The sequence below is a fragment of the Penicillium oxalicum genome, chromosome VIII (genome assembly GCF_001723175.1).
Source record: "Penicillium oxalicum strain HP7-1 chromosome VIII, whole genome shotgun sequence".
Taxonomy (NCBI): Eukaryota; Fungi; Ascomycota; class Eurotiomycetes; order Eurotiales; family Aspergillaceae; genus Penicillium; species Penicillium oxalicum.
This window is the reverse complement of record NC_064657.1, coordinates 412,509-432,537: the sequence shown is the minus strand read 5'-3', so window position 1 is coordinate 432,537 and position 20,029 is coordinate 412,509. Positions and strand designations below refer to the sequence as shown.

The 20,029-nt window shown below is 51.6% G+C and overlaps 7 protein-coding genes and 1 non-coding gene across 8 annotated transcripts; 3 read left to right on the top strand and 5 right to left on the bottom strand.

Annotated features, from left to right (window-relative positions):
- Nucleotides 1-541: 541 nt before the first annotated feature.
- Nucleotides 542-627, bottom strand: POX_tR171. The gene has a single exon. It is a non-coding gene; the product is annotated as a tRNA-Asp (tRNA).
- Nucleotides 628-1,133: 506 nt separating this feature from the next.
- On the bottom strand, nucleotides 1,134-2,562 carry POX_h09498 (uncharacterized protein; the record flags this gene model as incomplete). The annotated part of the gene is made up of 3 exons (XM_050118251.1): nucleotides 1,134-1,395; nucleotides 1,475-1,839; nucleotides 1,903-2,562. 3 exons carry the CDS (start codon nucleotides 2,560-2,562, stop codon nucleotides 1,134-1,136), a joined length of 1,287 nt encoding a protein of 428 aa, XP_049965038.1.
- A 1,095-nt stretch (nucleotides 2,563-3,657) lies between these two features.
- Nucleotides 3,658-5,695, bottom strand: POX_h09497 (DNA repair and recombination protein radC; the record flags this gene model as incomplete). The annotated part of the gene is made up of 6 exons (XM_050118250.1): nucleotides 3,658-4,640; nucleotides 4,694-4,874; nucleotides 4,928-5,107; nucleotides 5,176-5,262; nucleotides 5,319-5,619; nucleotides 5,688-5,695. 6 exons carry the CDS (start codon nucleotides 5,693-5,695, stop codon nucleotides 3,658-3,660), a joined length of 1,740 nt encoding a protein of 579 aa, XP_049965037.1.
- A 297-nt stretch (nucleotides 5,696-5,992) lies between these two features.
- On the bottom strand, nucleotides 5,993-7,045 carry POX_h09496 (uncharacterized protein; the record flags this gene model as incomplete). The annotated part of the gene is made up of 3 exons (XM_050118249.1): nucleotides 5,993-6,502; nucleotides 6,554-6,900; nucleotides 6,964-7,045. 3 exons carry the CDS (start codon nucleotides 7,043-7,045, stop codon nucleotides 5,993-5,995), a joined length of 939 nt encoding a protein of 312 aa, XP_049965036.1.
- A 1,622-nt stretch (nucleotides 7,046-8,667) lies between these two features.
- Nucleotides 8,668-9,927, top strand: POX_h09495 (Vesicle-associated membrane protein-associated protein A; the record flags this gene model as incomplete). The annotated part of the gene is made up of 7 exons (XM_050118248.1): nucleotides 8,668-8,707; nucleotides 8,763-8,833; nucleotides 8,881-8,933; nucleotides 9,004-9,062; nucleotides 9,125-9,243; nucleotides 9,305-9,409; nucleotides 9,487-9,927. 7 exons carry the CDS (start codon nucleotides 8,668-8,670, stop codon nucleotides 9,925-9,927), a joined length of 888 nt encoding a protein of 295 aa, XP_049965035.1.
- Nucleotides 9,928-10,577: 650 nt separating this feature from the next.
- On the bottom strand, nucleotides 10,578-12,096 carry POX_h09494 (Sphingolipid delta(4)-desaturase; the record flags this gene model as incomplete). The annotated part of the gene is made up of 3 exons (XM_050118247.1): nucleotides 10,578-11,384; nucleotides 11,465-11,743; nucleotides 11,899-12,096. 3 exons carry the CDS (start codon nucleotides 12,094-12,096, stop codon nucleotides 10,578-10,580), a joined length of 1,284 nt encoding a protein of 427 aa, XP_049965034.1.
- An 828-nt stretch (nucleotides 12,097-12,924) lies between these two features.
- Nucleotides 12,925-14,800, top strand: POX_h09493 (uncharacterized protein; the record flags this gene model as incomplete). The annotated part of the gene is made up of 5 exons (XM_050118246.1): nucleotides 12,925-13,105; nucleotides 13,175-13,597; nucleotides 13,663-14,477; nucleotides 14,531-14,623; nucleotides 14,702-14,800. The coding sequence occupies 5 exons, from the start codon at nucleotides 12,925-12,927 to the stop codon at nucleotides 14,798-14,800; spliced, it is 1,611 nt and encodes a 536-aa protein (XP_049965033.1).
- Nucleotides 14,801-15,466: 666 nt separating this feature from the next.
- Nucleotides 15,467-19,524, top strand: POX_h09491 (Asparagine synthetase [glutamine-hydrolyzing] 2; the record flags this gene model as incomplete). The annotated part of the gene is made up of 11 exons (XM_050118245.1): nucleotides 15,467-15,501; nucleotides 15,567-15,727; nucleotides 15,803-15,826; nucleotides 15,988-16,237; nucleotides 17,265-17,315; nucleotides 17,395-17,420; nucleotides 17,512-17,637; nucleotides 17,712-17,860; nucleotides 17,952-19,210; nucleotides 19,284-19,388; nucleotides 19,485-19,524. 11 exons carry the CDS (start codon nucleotides 15,467-15,469, stop codon nucleotides 19,522-19,524), a joined length of 2,226 nt encoding a protein of 741 aa, XP_049965032.1.
- Between the last annotated feature and the right edge of the window lie 505 nt (nucleotides 19,525-20,029).

Genomic DNA, 20,029 nt, shown 5'->3' with positions numbered 1-20,029 from the left:
AAAACTCATGTTGATCAATCACTTTAGCAGTAAAACCCGAGCAAGAAATGTTGATTTCGCACCCCGTAAACTAGCCGCAAGGTCAGCTCCGTCATAGAAACAGCGGGGATACTTCAGGGTCGAATCCATTACCATCATCGGCTTCGCAGCCCTACCCTGACCATCGTCAATCAAGAAATAAGTAGTCATCGCAATGATAGCCGCTCGTCACAATCCAGGCCAGGTGAAAGTGCGAAAGTACAGTACATCCTTCCCTTTTCTGTCAGTTAACTCTCCGCTTCGACGCTTAGTGCTTTCCTTGCTGCTATTTTCTATCCAGTGCTTTGGTGACATCTTCATGGTACACTTGCCCCAGTCTAATGGGGATGGTGAGAGGGGGCGCAAGTACAATCAGCGGAAGGATTTAAGCTTTCAAAGATCAGCAAGAGCAACTGCATGGATATCATCCAGGTCCAGTGGATCTGGAGAGCCTTGGATCTCCACTCCACGTGATAAAAACAAGGAATAGCATGAGCCACCTCGAGTGGGTCCAAAAAAGAATCTCTCCCTCGGGGAATCGAACCCCGGTCTCCCGCGCTTATCGGTGTTAATGACAAGCGGAAATCATGACCACTAGACCAAGGAAGATGCGATGATCGAGTTACTGCTCGACCACTTGGTGCTGGCTGATGATAACCTGGTTGTTTTTGATCTTATAACACTTTTTGACAAATCCCGGGTGGAACATCAGTTTGGAGGATCAGAAGCAGGAAAGGATCAGGCCATTCAACGATTCTCATTGAACTGGACTGGCTAATCCATGTATCCTTTGCCACACACTCTCTCTCGCAAATTAAACAGAGCGCAGCTACATTGAATTGCAAATGAATTGGGCTATGAGAATTCCTTTCCTCTACTTCGATCAGATCGACCAGCCTACACCTTGCTGGACTGGAGATATATTTGGTGTGTCCTGTTTACAGTTCCGATCCGTGGCTATGCCGCTGTTGCGAGGTATAACCTGGATCCAGTCAGGCTGGCTGACCTCATTCATGCCGTGGCCGAGGCCCAATAAGTATACTTTCATATAGGAGAGACTTTATTACCATCCAAAATAGAAAACACGTCTCATGGAAAGAGATAAAATGCCTCCATCAATGCTCCGGACGTGGGGTCGTATGCCATCCCATATTCAAGAACGGAGACGCCACAGTGAAGGCAACGAAGAAACATCCGACGTTCCATGCCGTCCCCCAGTCGCCAAAGATGTACTGGGCAATGAGGACGGTCATCAACGGCACCAAGATAGTCAAGGGACCAGCAAGCCATCGCAAAATGTCATCCCAATTATCGTCGAGGAGCACCGCTTGAAATTCTAGTTCGCGGAGTTCTGGACAATGCCAGGAGTATAATATCCTGGAAAGAAGGTTACTTTACCCTTATTATCAGCAGGGCACTCTTTCACACCGGGATTGTGGTTACAAGGGGAGCTCACGAGTGTCCATAAATCACTGTTTCAGCCTGCAGGAATCCATTTACGGATGCCAACTCGGGATGGAAAAATATCGTCGTCATCAAATCATGAGTCTGAGTGGCTCTGAGACTCCTCATGGCCTGAACGATAATTTCTGTTGGGCACTCCTCGTCGCCAATACCCGATGCACAGTTGGTCAGAGTGCACATGCACAACGCCTTTCCTGTGGAGACATCATATCCACATGGGTATTCCCGCATCTCCTGGTAATCATCGACAATTTTTTGGAAATGAGCTTCTTGAGACTTCAAGTTTCGACTTCGATACATGCCCATGAACTGAGCAGACTCTCCGGACACGTTGGGCTTGACACCTGCAAGAGACAACTGATATCACATTTTAATCAAATCAACCAGCAGAATACGCCTGTGCTCAAGAGAGCTGCTCACCTCAACCAAGTCCACTCGCTTCACGTTGTACCAGGGAACGTATTTCTTCCACCCCAGCCGAGACAGCCAAGCCCTTCTGATCTCTGTCCATACCGCAGCCTCATCTTCATAGTTAGTAAGCGGGACTGGTACAATTGTGCAGTCGGATGATTTGCCCCAGCAGACGAAAATAATCGGATTCATGCCGTCCCGTAAAATAGACCCCAAGTGGGTTTCCAAGGCACTCATACGTTGCCCATGGGGTCCGATGTCGGATTCCTCAGCGCCGTCGACCTTACCATTGCTGAAGCTAGATTGAGAATCCTGCTCGCCATGTTCCTGCTTTGAAGAAGAACCAGATGCATAACGAGGTGCAGAATCCGGTGCAGGATCCAGCTGGCCCGAGCGGCGTCTTCTTGAATTCCTTCCCCGGGGCTTCAAGGGGGTATTTGACCGAGGTGGAGGAGGACGAGTTCCAGGTATGTTGGTAAAAGGCAGAGAAGAAGATCCAAGAGCGGGCGTCAACGAGTGTCCAAGGAGCAACGCACTTAGCCGGCGGGGTATACCGTGTGGCACGTCAAGTTCAGGATGGAGATCGAAACTTGATTCATCCTCACGAGAATCAGTAGTCTGCGAGCCGGGCCTCAACACAGCGACTTTTGGCACCGCCAGCTCACCCATTCTTATGAAGTTCGAAAAAGACAAATTTTAACCCACAAACTCACATCTTCTCAATTGACAAACTCTCGATATAAAAGTAGAAGATAGTAGACTGTGAATGAGGCTGAAAAGATTACCCCGCACGTCTACTCGATTACATACGCGCCTTTGCGCAGGTGGTAGGTTGGCACTGGGTCCAAATCCCGGCCATGTGCAGGTGTCTCGCAAGGGTTGGAACCACAGTGAGACACATCAGCCTCCCGCAGGGTTGTTGTGTTGGTTTCTGTCACGCGGCGCTTCGCCCAGTCAGCCTTGTTAGGTGCAGATGGGCTGTGAGAGGCATTTACCGAGTTCCACAAAGCAGCGTGATCGAGAGCGAGCTAGGAAAAAAAAAAGAGAAAATTGGGGAGAGTCAAGAAAGTCTAAGGGGTGCAATGAGCAAAGTTCCAATCAAGCTTGAACCCTCAACACGAGGCTGAAAAGAAGCCCTGCCGAATTACCTGTCTGGGCTTGACCCATCAAACTACATACTGGATCAGTTGATACCAGAACACTGACCCTGAAGAGACAGACGGAAGATAGAAGTCGCTTAAGCTTGCCCAGCTTTTTGAGTATGACAGTCTCGAGGAAAGCTTCGTATACACCTGGGAGCATGATTGGCTCAATGATCCTTCTCGATCATATGAGCACCTCAAAATCGAGGCTCCGCCCAGCAGACCGTGTGCACACAGACTTTAGGGACAATTACCAAGGGCGCACGGGATATCTCGTCTTTGGAATACTGGATAACGGCACGCCTGATGGTCCGATCTAGTGCCCGTAGGAAATCCTAGATTGGGCTCTCCACCGAAAGGAGCTTCAACATGAGTTGCGAAGCAATTTTTTGTCATACCAGGAGCTTGCTAACAATCTGAGTCTCGACACAACATTAGGATCGACCAAGTTGGCTTTTGCTTACCCCGTGAATGAAGAAATTGATAATAATTCAAAGATGAGAATGAGGAATACCGGACCACAGGAACAATAACATTCGTAATAAACAATGGACATCAGAACACCCGCTAAGTGCGCAAGGCTAAAGCTAATATTTCGGAATCTCAAGTCCATGAGCTTTCATTACTGAGGGGGCCGAGGCAGCTTCTGCTGTGGCTGACCAGGCACACTCTCGGCCATTCGGGGTCGTTTGATTTCGTTCGAGCTAGCCGGAGCCTGCGGATTGTTCGAGCCTGGACCTGATACCCCGTCGGCATTAGTCACGTCGCTTAGGGGTGGGCGCTTCCCGTTCACATTTTGTGGAGGAGCGCTTCCTGCTCGATTGCCTGCCCCCCCGTTTGTTGCGTTCCTGGAATCAACGCTCGGTCGAGTGAGAGGCCTATAAGATGAGACCGATTGACCTCTAGACAATGGACTCCCGAAGCCCCCTGTGGGAGGTGCGCCACCGCCCACCCGAGACTGGAGATTCGTTGCTGGGTTGATTGCGTCGCGCGTGCGTCCCTTGTCCGGGGCTGGAGAGACCCCGTTACCACTTCTGACTACCGCCACAGTCTTCGAGTGGTCTATGCCAGCGGTTTTCCGAATCGATGGGCTTTCTGCATGTGGATCAAACTGTGATCCTGGGATGGGTGCAGCATTAGGATTATCTCGCAGCTGATCAGCAGCCCTCGCGGAAAAGAACCCCACAGTGGGTGTTGGTTGGTTCGAACTATCCTGGGCTGGTACAGCTACAGGCTCGCGTTTAATTTGGGGTGGTGGGTTGTTGTTGTTGGCCATAGGGGGAGGACCGTTCAGTTTGCCGTTTGGCACGTTGCTTCCAGGCCCTGGCGCATGCATCCCGCGCTGCTGGTCGGAGAGAGAGGGGGGTTGCTGCCGAGCATGAGGAGGCACCATCTGTCTTGCACCTGTGGCATTCGTTCCACTCCACCTTTCGGGCTTGGAAGGCGTCACAGCATTCGAATCGAATCGGCCTCGCGCGGGCACGGCCTGGGGATATGAACGGTTTAAGGGCGTGGGGGGAAGCTGCGGCTGCTCTGGTTCTATTACAATCTCGTCGGGATTACCAGTATTGGTTACGACAAAATCAGCCTCGTCGAAAACGTCACCTTTCACTTGTTAGTTGAACCATTCAATCAGCGATAAAATTGACGACACTCACTTCCAAACTCCCCGTCACCGTCGAACACAGCAGCGTGACTGGGGATGGCGCCTCGTGCTGGCTCGGTTGGGCGTGGTAGAGGAAGATCATCGTCTTCTGATAATCTGCTTTTTGGCGCAGATTCTTTTTTCATCGGAGCAAAGTCTGGATGACGGTGAAGCTCGTTGACATCCCATCTCGCCTGCAGGGATAGTCAGTAAGGATACCGTGAGCATGGAGAGAAGAAGCACTCACGGGAGTGGTCCTAATTTTGGTAACTTTTGACAAATAGTCCTTGTCATAGACGCAGTTGCCCAGCACATTTCCAAAGTTCCTCAAGGTACGTTTCAGAGCATCTGTTGTTCCCTCCTTCTTAGATTTCTCGAAAGCAGCCGCTTTGCCTTTGCAGTTCTCTATGTGCCCGTAACCGATGTCCTAGTCCAGCAGAAGTCAGTCTCGTCTCAATCTGTTGACCGCAACTCTTGAGAATTTACTTGTCTCACCTCGTGAAATGTTCCATCTTTTAGCGTGACCCGCACGATCACTGATAGTCCAAGGCTGACCTTGCCCGTGTTCTCATTCTCCTCGACCTATTCCAGATGTGACTGTTAGAGAGAGCCATCCCAAATCATTCATATTGACCTACAAAATCGATATCCACCCTCTGTATCGAGCTGGACCAGCCATTGAACCCGAAAACTTCATTCGCCAGATTGATACACTTGTCTGCCGAAAGATAGTGCACTTTTTGCCCCGCAGCACCCGGTCGGGATGAAATGTATTCAGGTCCAAGCTTTCGATCGAGACGAGCCTGCAAAGTTGCCACCTGCATCGCAGTGTACTCGCTCATTCGGCGTTCCGGTTCCTCGAACGGATTCGCGTTGACTGGGTTAGGTGCGTTCGGCATTCTCACAGCTGTTGGTCCGCCACGATGTTGGTCACCGACGCTGGCGGAAAAGTCAGCCTGGCCTGCGTTTCTCCATACACGGGACTTTCTCCAGAGATATTCACGTACGCTGGCATAATAGGCGACCTTATTTGTTGGTCGCAAGTTGATTGTACATGCTTGTTGAGCGCGTCTCACTTCATACGCGCACGATCGCGAAGTCACGTGCTGATAAGATCTGAACCACTCCAACCAGGCCGTAAGATGCTGGATTAGATGTGCTGAATACGGAGTTAATAAGTAAATGAAACTCGGATCTTTCTCGCCTAGCTCGAATTTGGAAGATTCTACGGATGTGGTCATCATTCGTTTTGCCTAAACTAGAGAATTGCGGGTGCCGAAGGTAGAGACCCTCTCGACGTAAATCCGGGGGATCATTGCACGATAAGGCTGGCGCTTGGCACGAGGCCGAGATCCTTCAGCGATTCTCCGAAGAACTCATTATCAAAGACTTTCTTAGGAAAAGTCTGAGTGAAGCTGTGGACATCGAGGCCATTCTCCTGCTTGAGGGACTCTGCCACCTCAAATAAGGTAGTCGTCACCGGTACGGTCTTCATGATGTTGCCATTTGAAGTCTGCAAGCGAAGACGGGTCTCAGTGTACGCAGAGGCAGGTTTAGATGCAACAGGTCCGGACGTCGTTGGACCGGGAATAGACGCGGTAGCAGCTTGAGGAGCAGCCACACCAGCTCGCTCAGCGCGCTCTCGCTCGGCCCTGAGGCGGCGTTCCTCTTTATCGGCCGCGATTTGCGCCTTGACACGAGCGAGATGCGCCTTGTCGTCTAGCTTTTCCTGACGTTTCTTTGCTTCCTCTTTCTGTCTTTGCTTCTTCTCCAACGCCTCCTTTGCCTCCTGGTTCTCTTGTGTGTTCTTACGGCGGATGTTCTGTCATACACGTCAGCATAGTCTTTGCACGAGGGGTCTTTTCAAGCCTACCTCGTTCTTCCGCTGCTCGATCTTATCCTGTTCGGCCTGAGCCGCCCGCTTGGCAGCCAGTTTCTGTCTCAATTCCTCCAACCGCTCTTTCTTCTGCTCTTCAGTGAGGGGCGCAAGTTCCTCCGTGGATTCGGAGAAATCGGTGTGTTCGGTCTTGGAGGCGTGGAATTCTGCCTGTGCTTGGCTTCGGAACTTCTTGCCACATTCATTGCAGACCAGACTGCGGGCTTCTTCGCCAGGCTGGAGTGCGGGGGCTTCGTCATTGTCGGCCTCTTCGCTTTGCGATGCTTTGATCTCCTCCAAAGTCTTGTCCTGGTTCACCTCGAGCCACTCAAGCGCTCCTTGCACTGTTCATAGGGCTAATCAGTCATGGATGGCGTAAAAAGCGTCGGACTGTCTGGTCAACTTACAATTGCCAGTCTTTTGAACTGCAATTTCCGCTCTCTCCTTCTCAAAGCCCATCTCAATGAGCTGCTCAAGGTCTGAGGCCATGGTGCTGACTTGTGGTGGAAGAAGGTCGGACTGAGAGGATGCCGTGTTAATTTATGGAGAAGATGTTTCCTTAGATGGAAAAGAAATGACAGTAAGTTTGTATTTTGAAGTCTCGTAAGGGAAGCACTTAGACTTGTAATCAAGCGTCGGATGGGGACAAAAGGTGAAGTGAGAGCTGGTGGAGATGATGGGTGATGTATCGTAAAGGCGGCGAGCGATAAGTGCGATCTGTCCGGCAGGATTGACGCGGGGAGCTCCACTTGTATACACAGCACCGGCCCTGGACCTGATGAGCATCAATGATCTATGTGGCAATGCGGTCGTGCTTTTATTGATTACACGGGCGTGGTACTACCAAGCTACGAGGTAAACAAAAAGACGCAGTAGCTTCGTTCGATGATTCCAACCAACGATCCACCCCCAAGTTTAAATCCAGAGCAATGAGAACATTGGAGGTAGTCTTTATTCATATCTTTGAGTTATGTCTCAAGGAATTGTCTCTCAATTTTTGTCTTACTAGCTCCTTTCGATGACGTTGACCAGTTGACGCTTACACGTGCGATTCAAGAGGGAGTGCTTCGGACTCACTACTGAATGTCCGAGTTTTCAAGAGATGGTGTGCAACGCCCACCTGGACCGGGCTGGGATCCAAGTGGCATGTGTCATTCCAAAGAGGCTGCCAGTTTAAATATTTACATCGCTGGAACCTCGTGCAAGGCATATGGCTTGACGCAGCAAACCGATGTCAACGTGCAGATTAGAACCTTACCTCGAGGGACATGCCGATCGTTCGTCCTTGAAGCTCTCTACCTACAACAGACGCCAAGAACATGAGAGATAAAGGCAAATCTAATGGCAGTCCAATAGATTCATCCATGGACTAAGCTTCTGGTATATTCAACAGGTAATTCACCAAATTATCTTATCCCGTACAGAAGAACACCATGCAGATCTTTTGTTGAGATGGCTATTAGAATCAATGGAGACCTAACCTACCTATGGAGGTGGCATTACCCGACCTACACATGGAAAAGAAACCATGAAAGATGAGGATTTGATGCGGCTCTGAGTTCCACCCTTCATCAAAACCATACGTATGGAAGCTGGAGTCCCGGGGCTGTGGTTCGGTTGAAGCGTTTCAATGTAGCTGGAGTCGCAACGCGACCAAGTGTATCCTGGTACCCTGGCTCTAGAACCACGACCCACAATTCTGAAATTCATACTCCACCAAGTCATTCGAAGACTCCTCCCTAGGTCTAAACAGATCTCGATGAGAAAAGAGAATAGGCATCTCAATTTTCAAGTAAATATCATGAATAAAAATTTTGGTTGATCATATCAAGTACTCACCACCAGATTGGACTATTACCTGTGACGGACCTTCACGTTCCCCTTTGAAAATGGGCGTACAATGACATCACCTGACTGCTGACTCATCATCAACACCCCGGCGGGAACTCAGGACAATCATCATCTCCTGAGGCTCAGGCTCCCTTGGCCAGATAAACATTTACACGTAATTCCAAAAAGCAAAACTTGAACTCCTCGCAGTGCGCTTGTACACTGTGCACTTTTTTGATTAATTACCGAACCTACTTGTTCTTACTCACGCCACCGCTGTGATGTCACTTGAACTGGATCCCCCCGAGCTTGGCTTCAAGCGTGAGTGCGGAGCTGGCCATGCTGTGTTTGTGGGCAGAAGCTGATGGAATTGCAGGACCCTTCACTCAAGAAGTTTGCGAGGTTCTTCACTTGCAAAATCCAACCCAGACCCCGGTAGTCTTCAAGGTGCGTCTCGACTTTCCTTCAAAGTGTGTGATATTCGGGACATGCAGCTAACGTGGGCCTCGGTTTGTGAACAACAGGTCAAAACTACTGCGCCCAAGCAGTACGCATCCCCTGAGCTGACAACTTTGACAACTTTGACGCCTATGAAACCAGTCACTAATATGCGCTAGCTATTGTGTTCGCCCCAACTCCGGTCGGATTGAGCCCGGCCAGCAAGTCGATGTCCAGGGTTCGGAATCCATCCCCGATTAGCGCCTGGACCACGTGAGGCTGACTCGATTCAATACACAGTTCTCCTGCAGGCCATGAAGGAAGAGCCTCCACTGGAACAAAAGTGCAAGGACAAGTTTCTTGTGCAGTCTGTTGCAGTCGCCGACGCGGATCTGGACCAGTCTAATGTCACTGCCGTTGTATGTGGCCTTTCGAAGAATCGCGACAGAAGATGTGAACTAAACATGCGCAACAAAACAGTTCGAGAAAGCTTCCAAGGCCTCGATCAACGAGCGCAAGATCCGCGTGAATTGGCTGCAAGCTGATGCAGCCCAGTCCCCTCCCCAGCCCCCCGCCTCTCAACCTGTAAGTTGTGCGGAAACGAAAGAGAGAGAAAATCAAATAGCCGCCCGAGGAGCATTGACTGATCTATTGTGGTGAAGAAGTTCGAGGATGAGCCTCCTGCGTACAACTCCCCCGGCGGTAACTTCGAAACCCCTGCTGTTGGTCTCGCAAAGAAGAGCCACGTCGAACAGTCCTCGCCCATTCCTGCGCCCGATTTCTCCGAAAAGTCCATCAGGTCCGAGCCATCGCCCCCCGCTGAATCCGGCTCTCCCTTCGCAAATGCCAAAGAAGCCGTGGTCAACGCTTTGCCTTCCGGAGAAGACCTGAAGTCCCAACTCGCCGATGCCAATGCTCAGATCCAGCGGCTTAAGGAACGTCTGGCCGACCAGGGCTTGCGGCAGCGCAAGACCGGTGGTGAGGCGCCCGCTGCCCCTGCGATGATTCAACAGACACACGGGTCGGCCGAGGGAGGTGTCTCTGTGCAGGTCGTTGCCGGCCTGTGCCTGCTGAGCTTCCTGATCGCATATTTCTTCTTTTAGACCTGCTGCGTGGATGGACCGGTTCCGCCTCATCGGATCTGGCTAGTCCTCTTCTTTTACGATCTCAACGTTTCCTCTATCCTGCTCCGGCTTCGCATCATCCGCCTCATGTCTAGCCCTGACCCCTCCCTCTTGTTCGAAGAGCCTGTCGTTTTGATTTCAGCATCAGCCTCCTGCTGAATCTGTCACCCCATATTTTTCCTTGCTCAATTTTCCTTCCTCCTGCCTTTCATACTCCTCTATCTTACTACCCGGCCCCATGTGGAATTCTCGATCTTGTCGAAGTATCCTCGTCCCATTCGGTTCTCCCCCACCCCCTTATTCCCTACAATGTCCTTATTTGTGTGTCTAATATTTTATGATGAACGGACTAAGCACCTGTCTTGCATTTCCTCCTCATTGAAATCCGCAATGATAGAGTAATTGTTTACACGCCCAAAGCTTCGCTCTGCAGTATCAGATCGATCCTCTTGCTTTTCACAAGAAAGTACACCGATTGGAGAGAGTTGATTTTCCCGACAGTGGTTCGCATGAAAGCCTGCTCTTCAAGATTCTCTAGACTAAGCGCAAAAGGAATGGTCCAATTCTCGAATCAGGCGTCTTGAAAGGGATGCAGGATATACAGAGCAGAAACAGGACAGACGCATAGTCTACAGCTGAAGTTCACTTTCTTTCCACCCATCACCCTCTTCGCCAGCCGGGCCCGCCGACTCGGCCGAGATACCTTCTCCACTGCGCCCTGTGGACTTCTTGCCAGAAGTCCCACTACCACCGCCAACGATACGACCGCCGTCCGCACGCTTCACTCGGCACCAGAGGCCGACGTTCTTGTCCAAAATGAAGGTCCAGATCACCCACACCCAGCTGCGATGGCAGGGCAGCGGCTCGTAAAATTCCTTCGCGATCGAGTGTAACTTGTGTAGTCTGGTCCAGGGGATGGCTGGAAAGTCGTGGTGCTCGTTGTGCAAGCCCACGTTGTAGGTCAGGATGTTCAATGGACCGTAGTAGGAGTAAGTCTCTGGCGGAGCAAGGGAGCTGAGCGGGTGGGAAGCGTCCACTTCTGTGCCGGGCTTCTGCTTGAGCTGAGCAATGGACTCAGTGCCGCCAGAGGCCACGTTGGAGAAGAAGTAGTGTTCAGCGATGAAGTGGCCGGCACACGGGTGCAGAGAGCCTGCCAGGAAGGAGCTGGCAATGAAATAGTAGAAGGGTTGGAGAGAGTTGGTGGACTTCGTGAGGGCGTAATCGAAGGACAGCTGAACGATCAGGTTGAGGAGATGGATGGAAGTGAACGGAGGGCTGTAGATGAACATAGGCCGCACGGCGTAGAAGAGGATTTGGAACGTGCAAAAGAACGTTTTGCCGAGGATGGAGTCAAGCAAGAATGCTTCTAGTGCAGTGGGAAGATCGGTGTCCAGACCATTGACACCGAGAGATTTGTGGTGAGTGAGGTGGTAAGGCTGCAGATGAGATGGAAAATTAGTCTTGCTATGTCTTCGAGATGTTCTGATTGAGATCGTTGATGCTAAAGGGGACTCACCCGGAACGCGGCGCTGTATGGCAGTCCAATTGGCAAGTTTGCAAAGATGGCCAGCAGACGATTGGCTATGGGAGACCGGAAGGCCAGATTATGGGAGATTTCATGGATCGCAAGGAAGAGGTTTTGGTTTGCTGTTGCTCCCACCACGTACGCTGTGGCGAGGAATCGCCAGTCGAGGATTGAGGTGTTTCGGAGAAGGTAGGCACAGGTCAACTGGATGGAGACCACAAGAAGAACGGTCCATTTGGTCAATGGCTCAGGACCACAGAGCTTGGTCACCTAGAAGCTCAAAATACGGAATTAGCAAAGGGGTTTCACTGACATTGGCAGTGTACCGGGGAATGGTGTTGTTATTTTGCCGCTCAAGGATTCAAAGGGCTATTCTGAGCTCTGAGCCGGAACACCGACATCTGAAGCAGCTTTTCAGCACATACCTCTGGATGAGCCTTGATGATTGCTTGCCGCCTTGACCGGTGTGGTTCCTCTGTGTAGGTCCAGAAAAAGTGATCGTCGACCGAGGAGGTCTCGGGGGGTGTAATTCTCGTCGAGAGATTTTCTGTAACTCCCGATGATTCTGCTTTCGTAGCCGACACCCGAAGGTGGGGGGCCTGTGTTTCAACGACTGAAGGCATGATCTCCCCTCAAACGAAAAAAAAAGAATGTGTGTCAAGGAAAGTTGTGGTGGTGAAGAGGTCTCACCACGGAGGAAATAATAATCATGCCTGGAGTGAACGAGGTGGGAGACATTCTCCACGTGGGGCGACACGGGACAGGACCATTGGAGACTGGAGTGGTCTGAGCCAGGGGGAGATCCATCGGCATGCTTAAATCTACGGGAGAGTCCTGTGCGTACCAACTGGTAAGAACAGAGCTACCGTACAATACATCCAGGCATGCAACTGTAGTATTGTTACAGGAGCCGATTCTCAATGTACGTGTGTAAGAGTGCGAAAAAGAACATCGTACTATGACTTGATATTTTGAGAGATATTCGATTGAAATCGTACCGTTCGTTGTCTTTTTTCCTCCCATAGAATAAAGCAACCGCTGGCGAACCACATGGGCTGGTCGGCTGTTCAGTTATGTACCCGGAGACTTTGACTGGGACACCAGGCAGTGGAACTCGCTCGTTCGGTGAGCTGCTCATGCGCGCGAGATACAAATCATAGCCAAGGGGCTGAAGGCTATTGTCTCGAGTGAAGGTGTATTCCCTGGTGGCTGAAGCTCTGCATTTGCTAACTTCTCATGCGTCAACTGCGTCGGGTACATTCGATACTAAGCACCCCCCCCCCGGGTATCTGCGATAAGAATCCTGTCTCCGACCGTTTTATCGCCGCGGGCCTGGAGTGCAAACAAGTCAAACATCAGCTTCTTATCATCGTAGGACATCATCGCCATTGCCGCTTTCTCGGATGGAATTCAAGGATTGTCCTTTACAATCGCCCTGATACGCTCTCAGTATGGCTCCAGATGTTCCGCCTTCAAAGGGGGGGAAGTTGTCGCTCTATGCAAATTTACTCGATCCCTCGGCGGAATCGACTCCAGGGTCAATCTCCCGTGCGCCAGTTGTTTTCAAGCAGAGCTCCGAGGCCGATACGGAAACCGACGAATCTGCTGCAAAGAAACAGCAGCTCAATCCCGGTACTTTGTGAAAAGCTTCCCCATGACGGTCTCGAAATGATAGTCGCTCACAGGATTTCTATGGAGCAGCTTTCCTGCGATTTCAGCCCACTAAGCGGCCGCAGCTAAACCAGAAACCTAAGCCGAAGCCGACACTTCCGAAGACAGGACTATCATCTCACACAACCCAAGCAGGGACTTCTGCCACAGCACCGGCGAAAAGCAAATTGGAAGACTGGGCTGCCACGGAAGAGGACGATTTTGACTACTACGTGGGTGAGAAGAGACAACGAGGGGGAAGGAAAAAACGCAAGAAGAATCGTGAACTACAGATGGTCATGCAGAATTGGGATGACATATATGACCCATCCCGACCCAACAATTACGAGGAGTATCGGCACAGTGATGAAAAAGTCCTCGAGATCCGGGAATGGAAGGATCGTCTGTATGCGCATCGCATGAAGCGCTCGCCAACGCCAGACTCAGACAGCGATGATGAAAGACCGGTGAATCGTAGGCTCATCCCATCTGAACCCTTTGCAAAGGAATGATAGGAAAAGCTGACAGAGTTTATTTAGGCTCTTTTGCTCCTCCAGCAAGCTTTGCGCCACCACCGAATCTCAACGATATTCCACCACCTCCACCGCCTGCAGCCGATCTCCCTGACGATCCTACCGGAGAGGATGCATTCGCACGCCGCGCACGCATGAGTCAAGCGGCGACTGGTGCATCGGACCCTTCAGCCCATGTCGAGATTCCCCCTCCGCCCCAGGCTACAGAAGACTCTCCCCCTCCTCCGCCTGGGGACAGTCCCCTGCCACAGCAACCCTCAAACCCACCGACGTCGGGTTCCACGCCAACTCTGCCTGCAGCTCGACCACTCGATGCTTTCCAGCCGAGTTCAGCAACCATTTCCCGTGCTCCAGTCCGATATAGCCTCCCCCCACCTCCCGAAGATATACCAGCCTCTGAAGCGGAACTGGAGCAAATGCTTGCGAGCGAGGAACCACCTGAAGCAGAAGACAGTGAGGATGCACCTCGGTCCAAGCGTCCGGGCCAAAAGGGCTTTGCAGAGCGTCAATTGGCCAAATATGGTTGGACCAAGGGCTCAGGCCTAGGTGCGACAGGCTCCGGCATTGTCAACCCCCTTCAAGTGAAGGTCGAAAAGAGAAAAAAGCGACCGGATTCCGAAGGGGGAGGTTTTGCAGGACCTGGGGGACGTGGCAAGATCATTGGAGGCAGGAAGACGAAGGATGACGACGGGGGCAAGTTTGGACAGATGAGCCCTGTTGTCGTTCTTCACGGGATGCTGGATGGCATGGATCTAGATGAAGAGTTGAACCGCGAGGGGGGTGGTTTGATGCAGGAGATTGGCGAGGAGTGCAATGAAAAGGTACGAGACATTCCTGATGATCAAGAGAAGTCAAGTTTTTGACCAATATTCAGTACGGTCGAGTGGAGCGCGTCTATATCGCCCGCGACAGTGGTCCACCCATGCCTGTCTTTGTCAAGTTTACGAACGAGCTCTCTGCTTTACGGGTGAGTTTTCCTTTCTCGGTGATCGCTGTGTACATGTGAACCCTTCGAACATTATATTGACAATTGCCTGGTTTCAAGGCCGTGAATGCCCTGGAGGGACGAATTTTCAATGGAAACGCAATATCCGCCCGATTTTTCGATCCCGAGAAGTTTGAACAGGGGATATATGTTGACTGAAATCGTTTCTTCTTCCCGAACATGGAAGTGGTGTTGTTTATTTTATCCGAGTAAGGATCCAAGCTTTGAACAACACACCAAGTCAAATGACTGAAGACCCATTGTTCCGATCATTTCGTCCTGCTACTGCACTTCCAAATCCGTATTTACAGTGCATCGATTGATGGATTCATGTCCTTGGGGTACTTGCCTGGACTGATTCCGCGACATCGAGGCGAGAAGGAAAGTACAAGAAGAAAGACTTCGGTGTATCTGACATGGCAGAGTAACGCTGTGAGTTGATCCATGGCGAGGAGGTAATAGATCCACCGATTCCATTCGTTTAGCTGCGAAATGGATATGGATGGATTGGGGGAATTGCCTATTTTAGGTTCGTAGGTCCATCAGATCCATGCATGTGCCAGGCCCATCGTACATTGATTACCTAAGCTACCTGGCGGGGCCGCCTGGCAGATGATCTCTCAATCGATCGATGCGACAGCGACGTGATTTGTTCTTTGTTTAGACATATAACGCTGTTTGATTGCGTACCTGACTCTTGGGAAATTGGCTTTTCTCAGAAATCTAATCAATCCCATTCAACATCATAAACTTTCCCTCCTTACCTCGGCCGAAGTTCGGTTCCTCTAGCCCTATTGAGCCTCTCCGCACCTGAAACCCGCCCTCATGTCTCTCTGCTTGAATCGTCTCCAGGAAGAACGGTATGGGATCGACGCTGTATGAAGCTTCTCGTGTAATGTATGCTGAGACTAAGATGTCCCTACAGGAAACAGTGGCGTCGTGACCACCCGTTCGGCTTCGTCGCAAAGCCCATGCGCACTCAGCAAGCCACCTTGGATTTGAAGCGATGGGAATGCGCCATTCCTGGAAAGACGGGCACTCTCTGGGCTGATGGACTGTTCAAGCTTGAATTGATCTTCCCCGATGGTAGGCTTTTGCTTTCTCCCTTCCATCTAGGCCAATGTGTGTTTACTGACCGTGAATGTTTTGTGTCGCGTTCAGAATATCCTACAAAGCCTCCCAAGTGTACGTGAGAAATCTCCGCATCCAGACATATCGTCTCACTTATGTTGACCTTCAACCTCGTTCGATTTTTGAGGCTGGAGTTCCATCTTTCCCCGGGCAACTCGCTTTCTGTTGCCTTTTTGTCAAAATACATACTGACGTGCTGCCTCTTGACTATGCAGGCAAATTCACACCTCCGCTCTTCCACCCGAATGTGTACCCATCTGGCACCGTCTGTCTGTCCATCTTGAATGAGGAGGAGGCGTGGAGACCTGCCATCACCATCAAGCAGATCCTGCTCGGAATTCAGGATCTACTTAATGACCCCAACCCGGAATCGCCTGCTCAGGCCGAGGCCTACAATCTTTACAAGAAGGATCGTCCCGCGTATGAACGTCGGGTGAAGCAGGTTGTGAAGGAGAATCCCAAGATGTAAGCCGGGGAGGCCACCATCCTCCCTCGGAAAAACAGCATGAAAGAATCACGGCGACACGTTTACTACATTTACCTGGTCAATTTTCTCCTTCCTCTGCTATTTTCTTTCTCGCTTTAATTTTTTTTCTTTTTCACATTGACATTGGGTGGGCGAGAGAAAGACTCGATTGCATGGATTCTCTTTTCTCGGTGAAGCAAGCTTCAGTCAGCACTAGTTGGCGGCCGATCACAAGCGCGGCGTTATTTGAAATGAAATCGGAAGGCGTTTCCTGATGAAGTGAAGACTGTTGTTTATTGCGGATCCTCGGTCCATTCACGATGGCATAGATTCTACTTTTGGTGCAGGTGTCCGTTTGCGACTCCGGAATGAGACCGAGAGTCAAGAGACCGTTTCATCGCCTGCATACCTGCTGACCGGAAAGCCGTCGGCATGTCACCGAGGTGGGTAGACCACGTGAATGTATACGCCGACAAAATGGCCAGTCTTATGCACACCCACGATGGTGAAGATTGCTTGGCAATTTCTCCCACTCCCGAGTCCACAGTCTCGGCCAGGTCGATGACTAAACCGCGGACGAAACCCAGCGATGACTCGCTCGACTAATGGGAATGACTACTCAGGCAGTCTCGCGGGCCAGTGGGTTTCCCTCTTATCGAGCCGAGTCATTATCGGTGACTCAAAGACTTGTCCCGGAATACCGACATCGCCCCCCGCCCCGCCGTGGAAAAAAAGGTGGCCCCTCCTCCGGAACCAGCGATCATTCAGTCATCTCTTCTTCTCGAGTGATTTGTTTTTCATACTTTCATCTTCTTCAATTGTTTCTGATCAACTCGATTTCTGAATCGCCTCACACCCATCATGTGTGGAATCTTCGCGTGTCACCAGTATGCTGCACCCGATGGCCCCTGTCCCTTTGCCCCGCGAGATCTACATATCCACCTGTGTTCTCGCGAATACGGGAGCGTCCATGCTCGGCCAGGCGACTCCTGACTCAGTGCTAACCTGAACCCTCTCCCGCAACAGCCATCCCGATGTGCAGAAGTTCAAGACCACGGCTCTGCGCATGGCCAAGGCGTAAGTCTCCTTCTCTTCTGGAATGCAATTGCTTTCTCTGCAATGGCGGAATCCCTATGCTAACTTCGTCTGCTCATAGCATCCGTCACCGTGGCCCCGATTGGAGTGAGTCATACAACGGGAGATCAATGGCCCCCAAATGCAGGCTGAGCCAAGAGAAAGTGCACTAACGTGTCGAATTTTTCCCTCTGTACAGGCGGAAACTTCATTGGTGATTCGACGAGTAAGCTTAATCAAGCCCTAGGATTGTTGCATACCTCGTCCACTGACCCGTGTCCTCTTCCAGTCCTGACCCACGAGCGTCTGTGCATTGTCGGCGTCGGTATGTCGTCCTGTTTGAAAAATCAATTGACTCTGCCTCTCCGTACTCTGGACTAACGAGGACTGCCGTGAAAGACTCCGGCGCCCAGCCTCTTGTCAACGATGATGAGTCCCTCGCCCTCGCCGTCAATGGCGAAATCTACAACCACCGCATCCTGCGCAAGACCCTCAAGACCGGCTACAACTTCAAGACCCACTCTGATTGTGAGGTCATCATTCCTCTCGTATGTGGCCCGACCAAAGTCCAATAATTTGCCTTTCTTTTTCTTCATTCTCTTGGGATGGGGTTTACTGACGGTCTCCGCCGCTGGAAAGTACATGGAGCACGGCCTCGATGCCCCCAAGCACTTGGACGGCATGTTCTCCTGGGTCCTCTGGGATAAGAAGCAGGACCGCGTTGTGGCTGCTCGTGATCCTATCGGTATCACCAGTTTCTACCTCGGTCGTTCTTCTGAGACGCCCGGTGCCGTCTACTTCGCCTCTGAACTGAAGTCGCTGCACCCTGTCTGCGACGACATTATCGCCTTCCCCCCCGGACACGTCTACGACTCCAAGACCGACAAGTTGACCCGGTACTTTGAGCCCAAGTGGTGGGACCCTGCGCAGGTGCCCTCCACCCCTGTTGACTACAAGCTCCTCCGTCACTCCCTGGAGAAGTCTGTTCGCAAGCGTCTCATGGCTGAAGTTCCCTACGGTGTGCTCCTGTCCGGCGGTCTGGACTCTAGTCTGGTGGCCTCCATTGCCCAGCGGGAGACCCTCCGCATGCAGGAGGCTGCTCGCACGGCTGCCCAGAATGCCACCGATGGCAACGAACTGGTCGGTATTGATGATGAGAACGATTTGTCCACCGTGACCACGTTCCAGCAGCTTCACTCCTTCTCTATCGGTCTGCCCGGTGCTCCCGACACTGAGGCGGCCAAGGAGGTCGCCAAGTTCCTGGGCACCAAGCACCACGCCTTCACTTTCACCGTCGAGGACGGCCTGAACGCTCTCTCAGATGTCATTTTCCACCTGGAGACATACGATGTGACCACCATCCGTGCCTCGACCCCCATGTACCTGCTCTCCCGCAAGATCAAGGCCATGGGTGTCAAGATGGTTCTGAGCGGTGAGGGTAGCGACGAGATCTTTGGTGGTTACCTTTACTTCCACGCTGCCCCCAACAAGGAGGAGTTCCACAAGGAGACTGTCCGTCGTGTGAAGAACCTGCACTTGGCGGATTGCCTGCGCGCCAACAAGTCCACTTCCGCCTGGGGTCTGGAGGCTCGTGTTCCTTTCTTGGACAAGGAGTTCCTTGAGATCTCCATGGCCGTCGATCCCCAGGAGAAGATGATCACCAAAGACCGCATTGAGAAATACATCATTCGCAAGGCCTTCGACACCAGCGACGAGCCCGACACCACCCCTTACCTCCCCGATAAGATTCTGTGGCGCCAGAAGGAGCAGTTCAGTGATGGTGTCGGCTACAGCTGGATCGATGGGCTGAAGGAGTACGCCGAGAAGCACATTAGCGACGAGCAAATGAAGAACCCCAAGCCCGAATGGGGCACCGACATCCCAGATACCAAGGAGGCGTATGTCTCCCCCTTTCCTTCTCTCCTTGTGCAAAGCGCCATCATTAACTCTTTTCTTTTCTTTTTCTCTTAGTTACTGGTACCGCTGCATGTTCGACGAGCACTTCCCTCCCACTTGCGCTGGCACCGTCGAGCGCTGGACCCCCACATGGTCCAAGCAGAGTGATCCCAGTGGCCGGTACGTGGTCCCTTCTCTTCCCCCCCCTTGACGAACGCGATGATGCTTCGCGTGCTTTTCTCTCTGTGCGGACGAATCTGACTAACTCTTTCACAGTGCCATTGCGATCCACAACGCCAAGTACGATTCCGCCTAAAAAAGATCTGTGACGATAAAAGTCTGCGAGGATGTTTGATGTTTAAATTGTTTCTTGCTTGACATAGACAGAGATACGGGGGAAATACAAGACATGCAGATACCCAAGTCGATTACTCTCAAGACGTTCTTTCTCCTCTACTTGTGTAAATGTCTTTGCCCGATTTTGCATATATTGCAAAGACCACCTCCTCGTTCGAGGCTGTAGACCCCATCATGTTGTCTGATCACCTGTGCGTTCATGGTTCACGCGATCCCAGCCGAGCCGCAGGTCAAACCAGGGGCCAGGATCACCTGACTCTCTATCAGCGCCCTCGCAGTCTGGAGTCTTGTAGCTTGGTCCATTACTGGTACCTACGTAGAGCACTCAGCTAGGTACCGTCCAGCAGGTACCCGGCGGACAACCGGTGCTTACCTAATTTGTTTTCCTTCCACCTCATCCATCCTCGGCGGGCTTTCCCGGCAACCGGGCAATGGCCAATCACGCGGTAACAATCAGCCCGTGG